The 18,536-nt window shown below is 45.4% G+C and overlaps 1 protein-coding gene across 1 annotated transcript; it reads right to left on the bottom strand.

Annotated features, from left to right (window-relative positions):
- Nucleotides 1–257: 257 nt before the first annotated feature.
- Nucleotides 258–10,240, bottom strand: LOC114794176 (tumor necrosis factor receptor superfamily member 11B-like). The gene is made up of 5 exons (XM_028986563.1): nucleotides 10,041–10,240; nucleotides 6,375–6,750; nucleotides 4,252–4,455; nucleotides 2,599–2,823; nucleotides 258–1,436 (listed from the first exon to the last, which is right to left on the bottom strand). The coding sequence occupies exons 1-5, from the start codon at nucleotides 10,053–10,055 to the stop codon at nucleotides 1,045–1,047; spliced, it is 1,212 nt and encodes a 403-aa protein (XP_028842396.1). The 5' UTR covers nucleotides 10,056–10,240; the 3' UTR covers nucleotides 258–1,044.
- Between the last annotated feature and the right edge of the window lie 8,296 nt (nucleotides 10,241–18,536).

Raw genomic sequence — 18,536 nt, 5'->3', positions numbered from 1 at the left:
GGGGCCCGGCCCACCTCAAATACCGTAGTATCCAGCCACCAGGCTGAGTCACCAGTCCCAGCGCTGCAGCGTTGAGAGAGTTCCCTTTTTCATGACATCAGACGAGACCACAGCCTTCCTCTCCGGTCCTGTGCTTGCCATTTTTGGAACAGACAGGACCAAAAGCCACATTCTTCCGCCCTCTCCCTTCCCTAAATGTGACCATTAGCACACAGTGAACCATTAGACCCAGTGAATGAAGGCAGACCACCAAAATGTATCTACAACATTTCATATACAAATTTAATTTAAATTTCTGAAATATGTACACTGCAAATACAACAACAACAAAAAAAAGTTCTAATGGTGTGAAAAGGCGGACAAGCTAGACACCCCCCACTATCCTTTAGTTTCTTATCAGGATCTGGGACCTGGGGCGCAGTCCCAGTACAATATCATCATACCAAGTGTTTCATCATATATTACATGTATGCCATTAATTAAGGCAATCCAGCATGATTAATCGACTGCTCGTTGTCTTTTGTGGGAGTTGTCTGACGCTAGGCACTGTACATTCGAACTGCCACAAACACAAAGTGTAGCAAAATATTACAAATTATTCATAATAATTTGCAACCACGTCATTTTAACATGAAGACATAGAACAGACATTAATTGGTCTAGAATCTGCACAGGTTTGTGTGCATTTGGAGTCCAGCTTCCTGACAAATCTGTACACATAAAGAGGGCAAAGAACATTTTGACAAACACACTAATGCACACACAGAAACAAATGACACTTAAATAGACAAGAGATTCACTCCTCTGTGCATTACATTCACGGCAGCTAAAATCCATTTTTGAAGTAAAATTCTGAAGAGCTCAGCAGTCAAAAATCCAAAACTTAGGAGCAATATTTTTTAATAGATTTCCACCCCATCGTCAAAACACCCCAGCCCTAAATAAAACCCCCACCCCACGCCGTTGGCATTCGACTATGTACAACTTCTTTAAATAATTCTGCAGGAGGAACTGCGTCAGATGGGTGGGATCGAGGGGGCGGGACTAGTCGTTGTACGCTTTCGATTTAAAACAGGTGCTGTCCTGGATCATGTTAATGAAGATCTTCTCGTACAGCCTGTGCATGGAGGAGACGCAGATTACCCGGCTGATCCTTTTCAGGCTCTTGAGGAGCCGCCGCGGGGCCCCCATGCCCCGGAGCCGCCGCAGGCCCTGTATCAGTGCCTTGCCCACGTCTTGCTCGCTGTTGCGCCTCTTCCACAGGTGCAGCAGCTGCAAGATGTGCTGCTGGGAGGGGCAGGTGTGCACCAGCGTGCGGACCTCGTCCTCGCCCACTCGCACCCCCGGCAGGCTGCCCATCACCATCGTCAGGTCTTCCAGGGTGAGGTTCTTCAGCCCGGCGCAGCGCTGGACCTTCCTCTCGCAGTGGCTGACTCCTGAGGGGGCCACAGAACAAGACCATGCTGAAACCGGCAGAATTTTCACAAATTGCTTGAAAACAGATATCTTTGGGCCATTTTTTCCTGGTGCTACATAAGATGTAGAGCATGGGGCATGTTCCATAATGTCACACATACTTTATACATCAAAATGGGGATCGGGTGTCAGATAATTAATAATCAAGCAGTCCTTTCTTGTTTCTATGTCTTTCTTTCTGTGAATCCTGAAGGCATAAATGCCGTGATAGTGGACAACTTGACCCATGAACTACGTCTTATATGGTGAAATTATTCCCAGTCATTATATGGCTCGTAACTCTGTTTCCTTGACATCAGAGGCTTGTATAATTTTGCCATAGTTTGAGCCATTTTTATACATCTCGTCTGTGATGTCACGATAGGATTATGGCAAGACGTTAACGCCCACAAAACTATATCATTTACAGTAAGCATAAAGTCGTGAGGTTACAGGCAGACGGTTTGACGATTTTCTTTCCTCAACAAACACTCCACCGCGTGGAACTTTCACCAGACTGTATGAGGGCTTGAGAGGGGAAACACCGACTTCTTGGAAATCCTATCCTGTACTTAGAAGACTCTTGGCGGGACAATTTATAAAGCAGTGCGAGGAGCTCAGCCCCTTAAACAGCAATTTTATTTCTGTTAATCAGAAAAAAATAAATCAATAAAAAATTATTATTAAATTGATTATTATTACCTACAATTTGAAGGTTTACCTTTTAAAGTTAAATCTCAAAATTATAAATTACAAAAGCTACATTTTTTAGATGCTTGTGCTCCTAATTCATCCAGGAAACCATGTGTAATGTGGTATATATGTGGTAATCGTATATGTATCCTATCCTCTATTGCACATTTCTGCCAGAAACGGTATTATTGAGAAGTCGCTGCTTGGCTAAAAAATACTAGGAAATTGGTTAGTGAATCAAGCATCTAGTATTAAAACAGCATACCAAGTAACCATAAAAATGAAAGAGGTTCAGATTTAATGTTTCAAACGTCCCTGACAATGTTTCAAAAGGGCCCTGAATATTTTCGTTTTCAAAATCTTTTGCCTGATATCCAAGATTCCAAGACGCATTTCCCACAAACATGCAGCAATTTCCCTCCCTGGCTGAAGGACTGCCCCAAACCTGACCTTGGATGAGCCTGGAGAGCTTTTCCTGGTCCTTGTTCTGCTCCCTCCACAGCCGGAGAAGGTGCAGAATCTGCTGCTGAGGGCTGCAGGTCTTCCTCAAGCGCTCCACGTTCTTCCAGTCCACCTTCCGTCCCGGCAGGCTCTCCAGCAGCCACTCCACAGGTACGGACGCCAGGCGTGGAGAGGACAGGAACTGGAAGATGGCTTCTTCACATAGCGTGGTGTCTGAGAAGATATGGAGAAAGGGAGCGTTTCGTCAAACCGCACGGTATCATGGAGACTTCACACTCCTTAATGTCTGGTGTTAGCAGTATGAGGAATACTAAAAAAATTAATTCATACCAATTTCAAAATCACTTTACTTTACTTTGCAGACGCTTTTATCCAAAGCGACTTAAAAGAGGAGTCAATTGCATGAAGCAAAACAAATACAAGAGCATTTAATATGGCAGAACCTTCATATTGTGCCCATGGCAGGATAACTTCAGTTCAGGTTGAACTGATTTGCCACAGAATTTTCAGCCCTTTTGGTAGGTTAAAATGAACACATTTCCCCAGTGATGTCATCAAGAAAAATCTTTTCTTTTCCTTGACAACACTCTCAAAATGTGGCCTTTTGGATAGCGCCGGTGCAACTTTGACTGTTCTAGAACGTGCCATGCAGTTCTGTGGCTGGCGAGTCCATCGTCCGCATGGAATGTAGTGTAAATGAGTCACAAGAACGTTTAGTACTCTTCCGTTTGTGAAGACGAACACTCGGCCGCCAGGAACAATTTCTCGAGGCCAATTGGAGTGACTCAGTATCCTCAAGGATATGAAGTCAGCACACAAGCATGGCCTTCTGCTTCATTACTGCAGTCTGAAATAGGTTTTTTATATAAAAAAACAGCACAGGTAAGCAGAAACCTACACACAGCAAAGCAGCATTTGCAGTATGCTGCTTAACACATTCTGAGACTTGCACATCCATCTTTTCAGCTGCTTTTCATTTCCCAGGATGGAAATGGAACCGATTTTCAAAGAGCCATGTTAGTCCAAATACAGTGTTCTCTAATTATTGGCAGTGACTTGAAAAGGGTTATACATTTTTTTTTTAGAAAAGTCATTAAAAAACATCACATGTTGATGCAATTTTGCTGAAAATTTGGAGAGAGAACACAAAAGAACCAAAAAAAAAATTCCCAATATGTATATTTATTAATTTGCCTTAGGGTCACGTATGTGTTCAGCACGCCCTCACCAAATTTCGTCACCATAAAAGCGCCCATACAATATGTCCGACGTTTGCATGTATTACATTTACATTTATGGCACTTCAAACATTAAGCATTCCTCATAAAAAAAACATGTCATATGCTTTTACAACGGGTGCCAATAGTTGTGAAGGGCATCATATGTTTTGTGCCTACATGTGATATCCTTATGGCCACAAAAGTCAGTGATGGTCATTTGTTTAGTTGTAAATGTAGCCCATTTACAACGTATTTACAATGTAACCCAGTGTAACCCAATGTTGATGCAATTTTGTTGTAAATTTGGAGCGAGAATTGTATTTATTTTACATTTATTAATCTGCTTTAGGGTGATGTATGTGTTCAGCACACCCACACCAAATTCCGTCACCGTGGAATATGTCGGACGTTTTGCGCTCACCTGTGTGGCACTGCGTGTGGTGACCGGAACAGTCCAGGGCTTCGTTCTCACACACCACGTCCCGGGCCGACGTCCCTGGCTGCAGCATCTTCAGGCCCAGCTGGCTGCAGTCACGGTGCGGGATACAGCGGTCCGTGGGGGACAATGTGCTGGAGTAGAAGCCCGAGGGACACTTCTCACACACCGTGTCACTCTCGGGTGTGCCTATACACACACACACACACACACACACAAAGAAACAATAAAAATCTCAACTCAGGCCATGACTTTTATTCCGTAATCCCACATCATCTCATCATCCGTTGCGTTTGCAGTGGGCTCACAGATAATCCGTGATGAATCGATAGTAGCATTTTAAGGGACATTAGGGTGGGGTGGGCTAACGGGAAGAAACCCCTGGTCTTCTGACACATAGAACCTATAGAATCTGCTATCAGCGGCCAAATCTCGAGTCCATGGGAAGGAAACTAAACACCTGTGAGAAGCGGCTTTTTACTGACCACACACATTTTTTTTTTTTTTTTCTTCTGCTTCTATTTACAACGAAAGCGAGGGCACGGGAGGGCCGAGGCCTCTCCAGCGGCGCACGGGCGGTTCGCGGCGGCGGGAGCACGCCGGGCGCGCTATGCTCCAGCGCCGCACCTTCCAGGAACAGGCGGCAACAGAAACGCGGGCCGCGCCGCCGCGAGTTCACGCCTCCGGCCGCCGTGCGCAGCACCTTTCCACCCGCGTCGCCCGCATGCGGGCACTGCTTACGCCGTGTTTATGATTGGACCCATTCAACCCCGACCGGAGCGCCAGCATGTTTGCGCGTACTTTTTGTTTTACGTTCCCATTTTGCGGCATTTGCCGGACGCCCTTATCCAGCGTTTTGTGGTGATGAGAGGGAAGCTCTTCGTTCGGCCGCTCGGCTTCGGCGCAGCGCATGGACACGTAACCCTCCACGCGTCCTTAATTCTGATCGTGCGGTTAGTCCACCTGTCAAGGACTTTGATGCCATCTCCTGGTGATTGCTGAATATTGACTAAAGAATCAATGATCTGCAGTGCAAGGAAAATTGTATGTGATCAACAATTCTAATGCTAAAGAGTTGAGGGGAATTTCACTGGAAAATTAGATGAGTGTTGGTTTTTAAAATGTGAAAGAACTTCACATAAAATGTCCAAATATGAATGCCTGGTGATCTGACGATACGATGCAGGTCAGACGTCTGGGCCCACTGACGGCTAAAAAGGAACCAATACGCTGGCTGGTCTTTCAAATGTTTTCAAATTTTATGTACGAGTTGCATGAAAAAAGCCAACCAGCCTTCATCTTTGCATCCTTTTACCGCAATTTCTTGAAAATAACTGGCCACTCCCTCCGAGAGCCTTTTCAATAGGCAAAGTCCATCTCAAAGTATTAATATATAGATATGCATTGCATACCTATATATTAATGATGTCCACAACATGGATCAAGATATAAATATGGTAGTAGCGTGGTGGTACTAGCCTAACCAGAAGACCCAGGTTCAAGTCGCTCTGGATAAGGGCGTCTGATAAATGCTCTAAATGTAAATGTAAAAAATGTAAATATACATTTTTACCAAAAATCCCTGCATTGAAACGTAAAAAAAATGTCCAGTCCTCGTTAATTCTGCATCTTTTAGACGATTTGGCCCATGTTTTTTGGCATCTTGAGCTGTAATCCCTGTGGAACCGTGGAACTGTCAAGCGGCCGGTGGTTGCCGGAGCCTGGCAGACCACGCTACTCCTCGTGCGCGCCGGAGACACGGTCGACTGTTGACAAAAGGGGTTCGGCCGCGGCGCTTCGAGGACCCAGAGAGAGCCATTTAAAAAAAACCGGACGTGCGAATCGCCGCGACCTCGCCCCGGAGCGTCGCTCGGGCCTGGGCGCCCTATTCCCAAAAAGCAAGACGTGCGAACTGTTCCACGGCGTGAGCTTTCCGCTCGGCATTGGTTACATTTGAAGTATGAAGGGCGAAAGCGCGCAGGTCGCGGTCGAGGAGCCGCCGGGGCCCCGAGGAGGATGTACTTCGCTTTGAAATAATAAATAAATACGGGGGGGGGCGGGAGAAGACTCCTGGGAGGATCTCTGGGAATGTTTCGCCGGGAACTTACCCAGCGCGGACGCTCCCAGGCCGGGCGGGCAGGGCGCGTGCGGCACGCAGAACTCCACCATCAGGTAGTACCCGGGCACGCACTCGCACATCTGGTCGTGGGTGCTGTTGCACTCCCGCTTCACCAGCTGCTTCTCCTTGCAGACGGAGGTGCAGTACTGGCAGGACTCGCCCCAGTGCCAGTGTTCGGTGAAGTGGCGCTCCGGGCACGGGCTGCAGACGGTGGGACCATGGGCGCCGCAGTGGTGCTGGACGGCCGTGCCGGGCGGGCACTGGTCACAGAGGACGTGCTGGGAGGTGGCGGGGTCGAGGTGCCAGTACTGGTGGAGCTGGGGGGCCGTCGGGTGCAGGGCCAGAGCGAAGGACATGGCGAAGAGCTACAAGGAGCGGAGACACGAAACACCAGTGAGAGGACAGCCCGGTGGAAAGTGAGTAGCCTAGTGGGTAACACACTCGCCTGTGAACCAGAAGACCCAGGTTCAAATCCCACTTACTACCAGTGTGTCCCTGAGCAAGACACTTAACCCTGAGTGTCTCCGGGGGGGGACTGTCCCTGTAACTACTGGTCATAAGTCATTCTGGTCACATTCATAAATGCCGTAAATGTGGGTGGTAGTAGCCTAGTGGGTAACACGCTCGTCTATGAACCAGAAGACCCAGGTTCAAATCCCACTTACTACCATTGTGTCCCTGAGCAAGACACTTAACCCTGAGTGTCTCCAGTGGGACTGTCCCTGTCATTACTGATTGTAAGTCGCTCTGGTCGCTCTCATAAATGCCGTAAATGTGGGGTGTTAGTAGCCTAGTGGGTAACACGCTCGTCTATGAACCAGAAGACCCAGGTTCAAATCCCACTTACTACCATTGTGTCCCTGAGCAAGACACGTAACCCTGATTGTCTCCGGGGGGGGACTGTCCCTGTAACTACTGATTGTAAGTCGCTCTGGATATCGGCGTCTGGTAAATGCTGTAAACGGCGGCGTGGCCCTCGTTGTCACCTCTACGCTGCCCAGCGCTCCTCGGGACGGATTGTCCCCACGCTCGGCAAGGACAACGCAGAACGGAACAGGCCTCCCATGTGCCCGGGTGTGACTCCTTCTGGCGCACGTTTATCACACGAGGGGAGCGGATGGCGAATTTACGGGCCAGACATCGCTCGCATTCTCCGCAGCAGGTGGCAAGGCGGGTGGAGGAAACCATTAAGGGCTCTTAACCGTATTTCACCGCCGGGGAACGCCGTACGGGGGGGAGGAAAAGCCGCTGAACTTTTAGCCTTTTCACTGTTCGCTGGATGTTGCCTTTTGACGGCATGCTGTTCGGAGCTGGAAACCAAAATTACACGGTAGCGCAGGGCCTCTGATGACCATAATTACACCGTTCGCATGATCAGAGAGAAAGTCACAAAAGACGACTCTTGTGGCCTGGCGCCAGCTAAAAATTGGGGCGCGCTCGATTTCAAGGTGCGTTACGTTTACGCATTTGTCCCTTCCGACATCAGGGCAGAGAAGCTCAGGACAACAGGGTTCAGGGACGGACCCGTCCACCAAATTCATTAAAAAAAGGGCCGTAATTGCATTGCAGTGGGGCACGTTCACTAATATTCTGCAATTTTCTGAAATAAGACGCTGGCCAGAGAAGGCGCGTGATTGCTTCTGAAACACCGTGCGCGTGATTGACAGCCCTCACCGGCCCGACGTCCTCCTTCTGGACTATTTACGCCCTCTGCGCTCCTGGACGCACTTCACGTTGTTCTGCTACAACGATGTGACAATGTGACAAGTAAAAAAATCTCGAATCTACTCATGCACAGCGTGGCAGAGCCTTAATTCGAGCATGCTGATTGGTCAATTACGGAACATGACAGACTTTACATTTACAGCATTTATCAGACGCCCTTATCCAGAGCGACTTACAATCAGTATTTACAGGGACATTCCCCCCCTGGAGACACTTAGGGTTAAGTGTCTTGCTCAGGGACACAATGGTAGTAAGTGGGGTTTGAACCTGGGTCTTCTGGTTCATAGGCGAGTGTGTTACCCACTAGGCTACTACCAAACCTCCGGGACTTCTAACATAACAGCTGGTAAATATAGTCCACGTAGCCACAGCAGCTCTAGTAGGGGCGGCTGGATCTTTAAATCTCCTCTCGTATGTGACCAACGTCATTCCTTTCACGTTTATAGAAATGTGGACGCTGGACAGCGACGGGCGCATTCAGGTGTCTCACGCCTGGTCTTCCCGTCCCTCCTGGGTCCCACGGAAGCCTCGAGGCATGTTTCCCGCCCGGGATGCCCAGAACACGCGACTCTTCCCATGTCGAACAGTTCCGCAAACATTCGCACATTTGTAAATCATCCTGATTTATATTCGAGCTCCTTTCCCATGGGCCGCGGTTCAGATCAGCTCGAGCCCGACTGCCAGTTCTGCTCAAATCAGAGCGGCGGCTATTATGCAAATCCGTTTTTTCTCGTTTGCCCTTAAAACCTCCGGGACGTTTTCAAGATAAGATTCATAAAATGTGCAACATCTGTCCTATGCTGGAGACACAATATCGGTACTGATGCTGTTTTGATGGTGGGGGGACGTGGAAAAAGGGGAAGTAGCCGCCGCACCGTGCTTCCGTTCAGCCTTGTCCGTTCCACATTAAATAAACTCTGACGGCGTTTAACAAAGTCGGCACTGGATAAAAAGGCAAATCATGTTTGTGTAGTCCGTTGAGCTGCCTACGGTGCCAGCGCAGCCCAGCGGGAAAAACGGCGCGAGTGGCCCCTGGTTTAGGGAAGTGCATCAGCTCCCACCTGCTCGCCTGGAAAGTACAGAAGATGGAGATAAAAAAAAAAAAGAAAAAAAGAAGAAGAATAAAAAAAAAAAAAAAAAAAAAAGCATGATAAATGACAGCTGGACAACGGCTCAGCCGCCGCTCGACTTTCTCAGAAAGAAAGGCGGGAGGAGCAAAAAAAAAAAAAGAAAGAAAAGGAACGTGTTTGTTCAACGTGTTTTCTGGGGGGGGGTGGGTGAGTGGGAGAAGCAATAGAGGACGGCAGCGGCGTATGTAAAGGCCATTGAAATCGTGTTTGATCATGTCTCGCTCTTATCTGATACGCTTCACAACATGGATGCGAATGCAAATGACGCCCAGGAACCAGACGGAGGAACATGCAAAGCACACGGGTGGAAACAACAGGTTCTCTCCCGCTGACACGCTGATGCCAAAGCAGGTCACCGACACCCAAGGGTGCTCTACACCCACTTAAAGAAAAAAATAAATACTAAAACTCAAATATGCATTATTTTGCATCGTGTATATAATATTTTTTTTTTAATGACACAATACCCACATGGATATTGCCATGCATTCTATAATATGTAGATTATGTAAATACATTCTCATGTCATACACGACACATAGAGTCCAATGTGCAATAGCAGAGAATTGTGGGGTTTTATTTCCCTGCTTCATTACAGCACATCCAGCGTGCTTTCCCGTGTCACGCCACGCAAGCTGGCACTACACTGGCCCACGGTGCCAGGGACGCGGGCTTCCAGCCTCAATGAATGAACGGAGCCGCTGAAAATTGCCGCCCGTCCAGGACCCAGAGAGAGAGAGAGAGATAGAGAGAGATAGAGAGAGAGAGAGAAGGAAATCCGCACCGCGGGCGGCTCTTACCGTGCAGAGTCTCATCGCTGCGAGCAGCCGCCTCTCCTCCCGAGAAAAGTCCGCTCCCGCCGCCCCGCTGCCATACTTATACGAAAGGGCTGAAGGAAGAGGACTGTGCCCACCCACTTGGCAGTCGCTGGCCCATATCTGCAGGCTTCGCCACCCCTCAGCCCCCGAAAAGTATGGACCGCGGGGAGGAGGAGGAGGAGGAGGAGGACGTGCACCTCTTACGTAAAATGGAGGAGACGTGACGCAACGACGAGCGCCTTTATTGGGATCGATCAAATTATTACGTTGGAGTCATGCATCTATCGATCTGGGAATTCTAAAAAAAAATGCGACGGTTCCTGTGATTTTTTATACTTTTCTGGTTTATTACTTATCGGTTTTTTTTTCTTCACGTTTATGTTTTTAATTATCTATGAATAAATAACTGAATGACTGAATGAATGGGTCCGACCCCACCCCAACACTTTATCCTCATTCATGAGGTCATTAGTTATGAACTAATATGTGGGCCTGCTATGTAAATTTAGTTTAAAAATCGCACAATTCGCTGTGTGAAAAACACGTGATTGGTTAAATGTCTCAGTGAGGCAGTGAGCTTAGCTAAAAGCCAGATAGCATTAGCCTCAGTAGTTAGCACGTGATATTTTGCTAGGTAGCTTCCACGGGGGCTTCCTCCAGATGGTGCCAGATGAAGACAGAGATAAATGTTAGGCAATTAGTTAGTTATTAATAGCTTAATTGAATTTGGCTAATTTACCCTTTTGGTTGTGCAGCGACAATCTGTAAAATCACCGTATGTAAATTTAGAGCATAGGCGCTAGCCAATCACCTCACTCCTAGAGCGAGCAAAACACGTGATTGGTTAATTGACTCTGTGGTAGTGAGCTTGGCTGAAAGCTAGATAGCATTAGCCTCAGTAGTTGAGACATGCTATTTTGCTAGGTAGCTGTGCTGTCTTTAAATGGGGGCTTCCTCCAGATGGTGCCAGATTTTACAGAACAACCAAGGACGAAGACAGGAAGAACTGTAATGTAATGTTCCGTTATTTATTAATAGCTTAATTGTATTTGGCTAATTTACGCTAGTCAGTAATACCCTTTTGGTTATGCGGCGACAGTCTTTAAAATCACTGTATGTAAATTTAGAGCATAGGCGCTACCCAATCACGTCACGTCTAGATCGAGCAAAACACGTGATTGTGAGCTTTAGCTAAAAGCTAGTAGTTGACACATGATATTACCTTAGATAATTTGCTAGCTATGCCATCATCCCGTCAGCGTATTTTCCTCGGCTACCAGATATTATAGAACAACCAAAGATGAAGACAGAAAGAAGTGTAATGTAATGTTCTGTTGATCATTAATAGTTTTAATTGTAGTTGGCTCATTTGTATTACTAGTCAGTAATACATGTTTTCAGAGAAAATAATTAACATTCTGGAGCAAGGTAGTCCCCTGCTCCAAATCGAATTCTGGCTCTGGCATGCATGGCTGCATGCATGGCTGTACCAGTCCAATAAAGCTGCTAAACAGCGCATCCATCTTTTATAACTGTTAATTGGAATGAATGGTTAATAATACATTTTTTACAGTGTCATAAACACAAGGCTTTATAAAGAAAGCGCATTAAAAACAAGACCTATCAGTAAAAGCTACTACAGTTTATATGTAAACATAAAATATGGCAAGTGAGTGATGTGTAAACAAACCACTTACTGTCTGGTTCTCCACAGCACTTTTTTGAGCCACTTTTAATAGGAAGAAATCCTTATGTCAGCACAAACATTCACAACAGGGCATACCAGTTCACACCACACTTAGACGCAAGTAAAACTGCTTTATTCTGCTTTACTGGATTTTTAAGAAGATTGACCAGGTCAAGGAAGCCCTTTAGACTGATAAGACTGATCTATTTTAAGACTGGCAACCTAGTGTTTTTTTGTCGCCTTTAATACATTGTTTAAGCCAAAGGGTTACATTACATTACATTAACCAAGACATTAACATCGGGTTCATTTAATCATTAAAAGGGTCATCTACTGCGTTGTGTTTAGCCACTAAGCTGCATTTTAATTTAATAATTTTAGAGAAACCGTATCTTTTAATTTCCTCATCTGCCAGAGGTTTCTTGCTCCATTCTGGACAAGTTCAACTGAGCTTTTGTGCAGTGACGTTTTACAATACTGAGAGACCACACTCTTGTGTGACTCTGCGGACACCAGCTACATGCAAAATAAGTATAGATAGTCATAGAATTTTTTTATGACACAACCACTGCAGTTTGTTTGCGATGTCTGCGTGGTTGTACATTTATTCTGGTTTACAGCCTGGGCGTGCACGCGCCTCTCCAGGGATCTCAAAAACATTTTTTACAGAATCACTTTCTACAGTCTGAGTAAGACTAAGACACATCCCATAGTGTAATTAATAGACTTGGGTTGATAATAACAGACCCAAATGAGTCAGGAGGCCTTTGTGTGCATTGCTATTGCGTAGAGTCTGTGAGAACACGTAAATCCATTTATTGTTGTGGCTCCCTGGCCAACAGGCCCACTACCCACATTTGTGTCAGCATGGGTGGAGAACCAGTGCCACGGGTTACCAGTGCCAACGTGACGTGGCAGCACGGATGCACAGCTCAACGCGTAGATATGTCACCCGTCACGTGTGGACAGGCCTTTGGCTTGTGGTGAGGCCTTGTGGGTTTGCCCATTTCCGACCAACACACCGAAGAACCGTGGGTGTCAAGAGGTCAGCTGTGTGGCCGTGCTACTGACCGCCTCACGCTGTTCATGCTAGACCTCTTTCCATGACAGATTGCGCATCACACACACCCTAAATAGAAAATACTATGGTATGCATGACGTACAGAGGTCTACGTTTTTTCTTACATTGTCATAAATGTGAGAAAGACCCACTGCTGGCTAGTGGGGCTATGACACAGGACACACCCAGGAAAAAAAAAATTACAGGCATCCATGAACATATGAGTCACAAACCTGCGGCCCACCATTCATCAGTTCTTATGCAAATCATCAAAGCTTTGTTTACTACAACGGGATCATTTTGCGTTTCAGCTGGGATCCCCCTAGCAAAGAAAATCTCTTGAGACCGATGTAAAGTCATAAAATTGCCCGATTTGCATCTTCAACCGATTGATGTGGCAGCCCCATTGTGTCCGTGTGGTTCAGATGTGCTACTGTTCGCACACAAAATCTTTCATTTACATACAACAATTCATAAAAGGGCAGAAACAGGAACAACAGTCAAGTCGTTGTGCTGACAGAAGTAACAATAAGATTACCTACAGATCTGCAGTGATGGACAGCACACCTGATACCAAGCATGGTTCTGTTCAAGGACACACACACACACACACACACAAAAAGAAAGCTGCTCAGAATTTTAAGAGCATTATTAGACGTAAAAGAAAAAAGAGTCCACCATTAATAATACACTGTAAAAAGTGAACATTGGTTATCTTAAAAAATGTAAATGATCTGTAACACCTAAACAGCTTAGTTTAAAAGTGCCAACTAATATTTTTTTAATTACTGTAATGAGAAAGAACACATTAAACAAACAACAGCTTTTTTTTCAGTGCATCCATACACTGTAAAAAAGTGAACGCTGGCTTAACTTTAAAAAATGAAGTAATCTGTCACACCTAATATTTTAGCATTACGGCAATTCTAAAATATTAGGTATGATAGATTCCTTACATTTTTTTTAGTTTAGCCAGTGTTTACTTTTTAACAATGTAGCTTCAATGTTTCTTTTTTCGTAAAATTGTATTATGTAGCTGTAGCTGCATGTCATACTGTTATTCTGTGCTGGGGAGAGATTGAGGAGATGTGGAAGTTCAACTTATATATATTTGAAAAAGAAAACAAAAGAGATTAATGGCTTAAACAACAAAGAAACAAACACAAAAACTCAGGCAGCGACATGACTACTGGCGTCAGACTACTGGCATTATTTGTGTGCAGGAACACTTCCGTGACGGAGCCCCCAGTCCTGGGTGCAGTCTGCTGCGCCCAAAAAGAGACCCGGGAGGTGACGGGGTGAGTGGCACCAAACGCTGGGGCCCAATACTTCCTGCCTTGGCAGCAACACCATCTGGTTTTTCTTCCTCCAAGGCACCGGTGGACCTGGACACTCCGGGAGCGTCCCTCTTTGTATCAGATCCAGAGGCGGTCTCCATCTCTGGGATAAAGGCTCTGGGACCTTGCCGGCCCAACAGCCCTGGCTTAGAACATGGTCCGTCCTGCTCCCCCAAACAGCCCAATGGAGTTCCAGCCCCCTCTCCCCTCTGGACCCAGCCCCTGGAACAGGACCTCACTCTGCCTTAGGAGGACTATCAGGTCCACCTTGGCCGCATGTGGGTGCTGTGGGGTTTAGAGAATCCATGCAAGGAGGAGAGAATCCTCGCCCATTAGAGAGGCTCTTCCACGCCATGCTGATCAAAGACCAAAAACCAAGGATGCCGCAGTATTTTCATATTAAAACGTCGGTGCTGCCTGAGATTGAACAGGTGGAAACTGTATGAAAACAGATGGACAAGCTTCTTTTGAATTGGCTCCCAGTTTTTTTGGTCTGAAAACACCAGGTCACCAAGGTTGAGCAGGGCTGCCAATCATGAATGATGCTGCTAAATGCTTTTTCTGATACCATAATGAGTTCTTGAGATTTTGAGGTCACAGCATGGTCACGCTTGATTGAGATGTGCTGACTGATCTTTCCCATATAGGACATTCCCTAAAACTGACCCAGCAAAGGATTTAGGAAATTTGCATCTGAAAAAAACAAAGCTGTCAGCCATCACCATGGCCTCTTCCCATTTTAAACTTATATATAATAATTATATATATAATATATATAATATATAATAATTAAGGTGACAGAAATAATGGCACTCAAACAAAAAGAGCTGTGTGGGTCGGTAGAACCGGCTCACCAAGACACAGCAGCTAACAAGCAGTCCTTTCTTCTTTGTATCAGTCTATTTGTGTAAGTCTAGAAGAAATCCATTCATCTTGTACAGTGGCTGTTTTTTTACTTTATTGTACTTTACTTTATGACTTGAAAAGAATTCCAGGAAGCATCTACAAATTAAATACAATGATAAATACATGATTTACTATAGTAAATCCTGCATTAATCTAATTTTGAACTGATACAGATCAGTTGACTCACTACAAGCTACCAGAACAAGTGCACCTTGGCAGAGAATCTCCTGTGTTGAAAAAATGACAAAGATCTTTCATGAGAAACCTTTTTTCATGTCTCAGGTGGTTGGTGATGAAGTGTTTTTCCCTCTCACAAGGCAAAATTATACTAAAAACATCCAGCCATGGCACGTTTTACATTTACACCATTTATCAGGTGCCCTTATCCAGAGTGACTGACAGGGAAAGTGTCCCCCTGGAGACACTTAGGGACACAATGGCATCCGCTGGCATTGCTAAAGAGTTCACCCTTGAGATTCTGGCCCAACTCAACACCTTTTGTTTGGAGACATCTGCAGATGCTTCTGCCCATTAACGTACATCAGGGATTCAAAATGAATTCTGCAAGAAAAGGTCCACTTTTTCTTGGCTGTTTTGTCATTGTCTCATGATGATGGGGGTTAGGGTAACCATGCAAGTACCTACAGTGATCGTGATGTTAAAAAATGAAGAGTGAGTCAGAGTGAGTCACTGCACCATTAACTCATTAAGCAATAAAGCCAGCGAGAGATGTAAAAGCAGTTGGCATGGCTGCTGCAGTTTCCAGCGACAGTTCTTGTGAGAAGGGCGCCCCAGTTGTGCAGCGAGATGATAGAACAGGCTCCTGGGGGGACCAAATGGCTCCCCGACAATTCTTGCCGGGAATTCTCAAATATGCACTTCAAACACGCCTGCAGCTACAGCACAGAGCTCATTTCATGTGCTTAACAGCTAGCCGCCTAGAGTCAAAACTTATGGTTCGAATGAGTAAACAAGTGGGCAAACTGCTTGTTTTCTGTTTGTTTTTGCCATTTCGTGGCGACCAAAAATGAATATGTGTGCTGTGCGCAATGTTTGCAGTCCAAACCTAGAGTACGGCGGCGCAGCTTCCCTCTCCGCGGCCCGTAATCTACTTATGGGAGGCTGGACCAAAACAAAGACACTCCTTCTGTAGCGGCACCACGACACCTTGGCCGCTCCTCCTGAGCGCAGCCTATTTCAAAAGGGGCGCCTTCCCAAATATTGGGCCACATGCCTGAGCGTTGGCCGCCTTGCAAGTGCGGACAGGGGTCAGAAGTTCCATTATGGCGGGGAAGCACTGAGTCACTGGCGATTAGCTGGCTTCCTACTAGCAGTTTAAGTAAAGTATTTTAAGGTATTTTACGTGGAAAAGTGCCCACACAACAGGAGCACCGGCACCTCGCTCACAGTGGGGCTAATGCTAGCGCTAAGTCATAAAGTAAAAAAAAGTCTAATGGCGTTTCCACATGTTCCTTTTTTTTTTTTTTCTTCTTCTACGTTTTTGCTTTGTTGTCTTTTCCAGCACTATCTCCGTAAGCATTTTCCAAATTGTAAATCTCCAGCAGTTCTCTTGTTACTCTGGAAAAGATGACAAACAGCCACGTAGCCCTCCAAACACCGACATACCTCTCGAGGTCATCCGCATTTCTTCTGAAATGCTCTCGGCATTTTCTGTCCCAAGATGGTGAGATCAGTGAGGCTGTCTGAGGCTGTAACCAAGACCTGAAAGTATGGGATATGGGCCTGTGTATGTTTTTTTTTAAGTGAAGTTTTTGTCATTGCACAGCACAGCACACACAACGAAATGTGTCCTGTGCTTTTAACCATCACCCTTGGTGAACAGTGGGCAGTGTGTGGGGACGGTGCCATGCTCAGTGGCACCACAGTGTTACCTTGAAAGTGTGAAGTGATTGTCACTTGTGATACACAGCAGCACAGCACACGGTGCACACAGTGAAATTTGTCCTCTGCATTTAACCCATCACCCTGAGTGAGCAGTGGGCAGCCATGACAGGTGCCCGGGGAGCAGTGTGTGGGGACGGTGCTTTGCTCAATGGCACCTCAGTGGCACCTTGGCAGATTGGGATTCAAACCGGCAACCTTCTGATTACACCACCACTGTTATATATGTTCTAACTAGTGGTGGGCCGTTATCGGCGTTAACGTGCTGTGTTAACGTGAGACTCTTATCGCGCGATTAAAAACGTGGTGCGTTAACGTGAGACTAATCGCCTTTAATCTATTCACAAAGTTGGGTTGGGAGCTGGGTCTATACTACGCAAGCTATTGTGCCGGAGTTAAATGGTTACACTAGATTTATAAGTATATTTCTTCTTTCTTGTGTCTTTTAGTTTCTTATTTCCTGAAGACTTTTATTTTGTTTTTGAGAGCCGGTTCAGGTCTCTTGGACACATGGCATGAGCTGTAAGAGGTGCATGGGGTTTGTGTGCCAAAAGTTATTTCTTTCATTTTAATTTATGTACGTATTAGGAATATTTTGCATGTGTGTTATTTTGTGAATATTTTTTTATGTTCTTTTAATACTGTATATTGTAGAGAGAGGTGCAGAAAGACGTGTGTGACGCGATGTTCTGACGCAACCTTGCTTTTTGTACAGAATACACTTTGCACAGAAAATCTCAGCTCATCATTTGTGGTTCAAGAAACAAAATCATAAGTTACACAACGCAGAAGAAGAACCGCTACACTATGACGACTTTCACCTTGATATTTTAGCGCGGATGTATACCTAGCTGAATTGCACTGTAGGGGGCGAGAACGAGTCTTCGATCTGTAAAATTACCACATCATACGTGACGTGGTAACATGGATGCAGCTATTTAACAGAATAAACAGTTGGTAAACACAAGTACATCTTATTGAACATCATTTATTTTCATCACCAATTATCATAGTAGAACAGCTTTCTCAAGCAGTTTGTGATGCATTTTGGAAACAGGAGATGAGCCCCTGGTCTAATGCACCACCTGGCTTGAGAAACCCGTTCTCAAAGACTTACTTTTAGTCATTATTTGGGTAGCACACATATTCTGAATGCAGAATTCAAATGAGCCATTTTAATCTAGATTAATGTAGATTAATGTAGATTAATCTAGAATCTAGATTAATTTTTTTTACTATAGATTAATCTAGATTAATTCCAAGATTACAGTGAGATTAATATAGATTAAGAAAATTAATCTATGCCCACCTCTAGTTATAACATTGCCTCACATACAAAACCAACATCAAGTGTACATCACAAATTAATACATGCACATGGGTACAAATTGGTCATATGGTTCACTGGCAATATAATGCTTATGCATTCCTGACATACATTACTATTATATACAGTAACAGTAGATCAGGAAATGCAGTGTCCCATTTGCCGCTTCCTGAATGACAGAAACAAAGACGTGTTCCTGTTCCTGCAATTGCTCGAATCCATGGCAATTTCTGCGATTCCACACATATTTTTGTGGCTC

This window comes from Denticeps clupeoides, chromosome 7, assembly GCF_900700375.1.
Source record: "Denticeps clupeoides chromosome 7, fDenClu1.1, whole genome shotgun sequence".
Classification (NCBI taxonomy): domain Eukaryota; kingdom Metazoa; phylum Chordata; class Actinopteri; order Clupeiformes; family Denticipitidae; genus Denticeps; species Denticeps clupeoides.
This window is presented reverse-complemented; position numbering and strand designations above follow the sequence as displayed.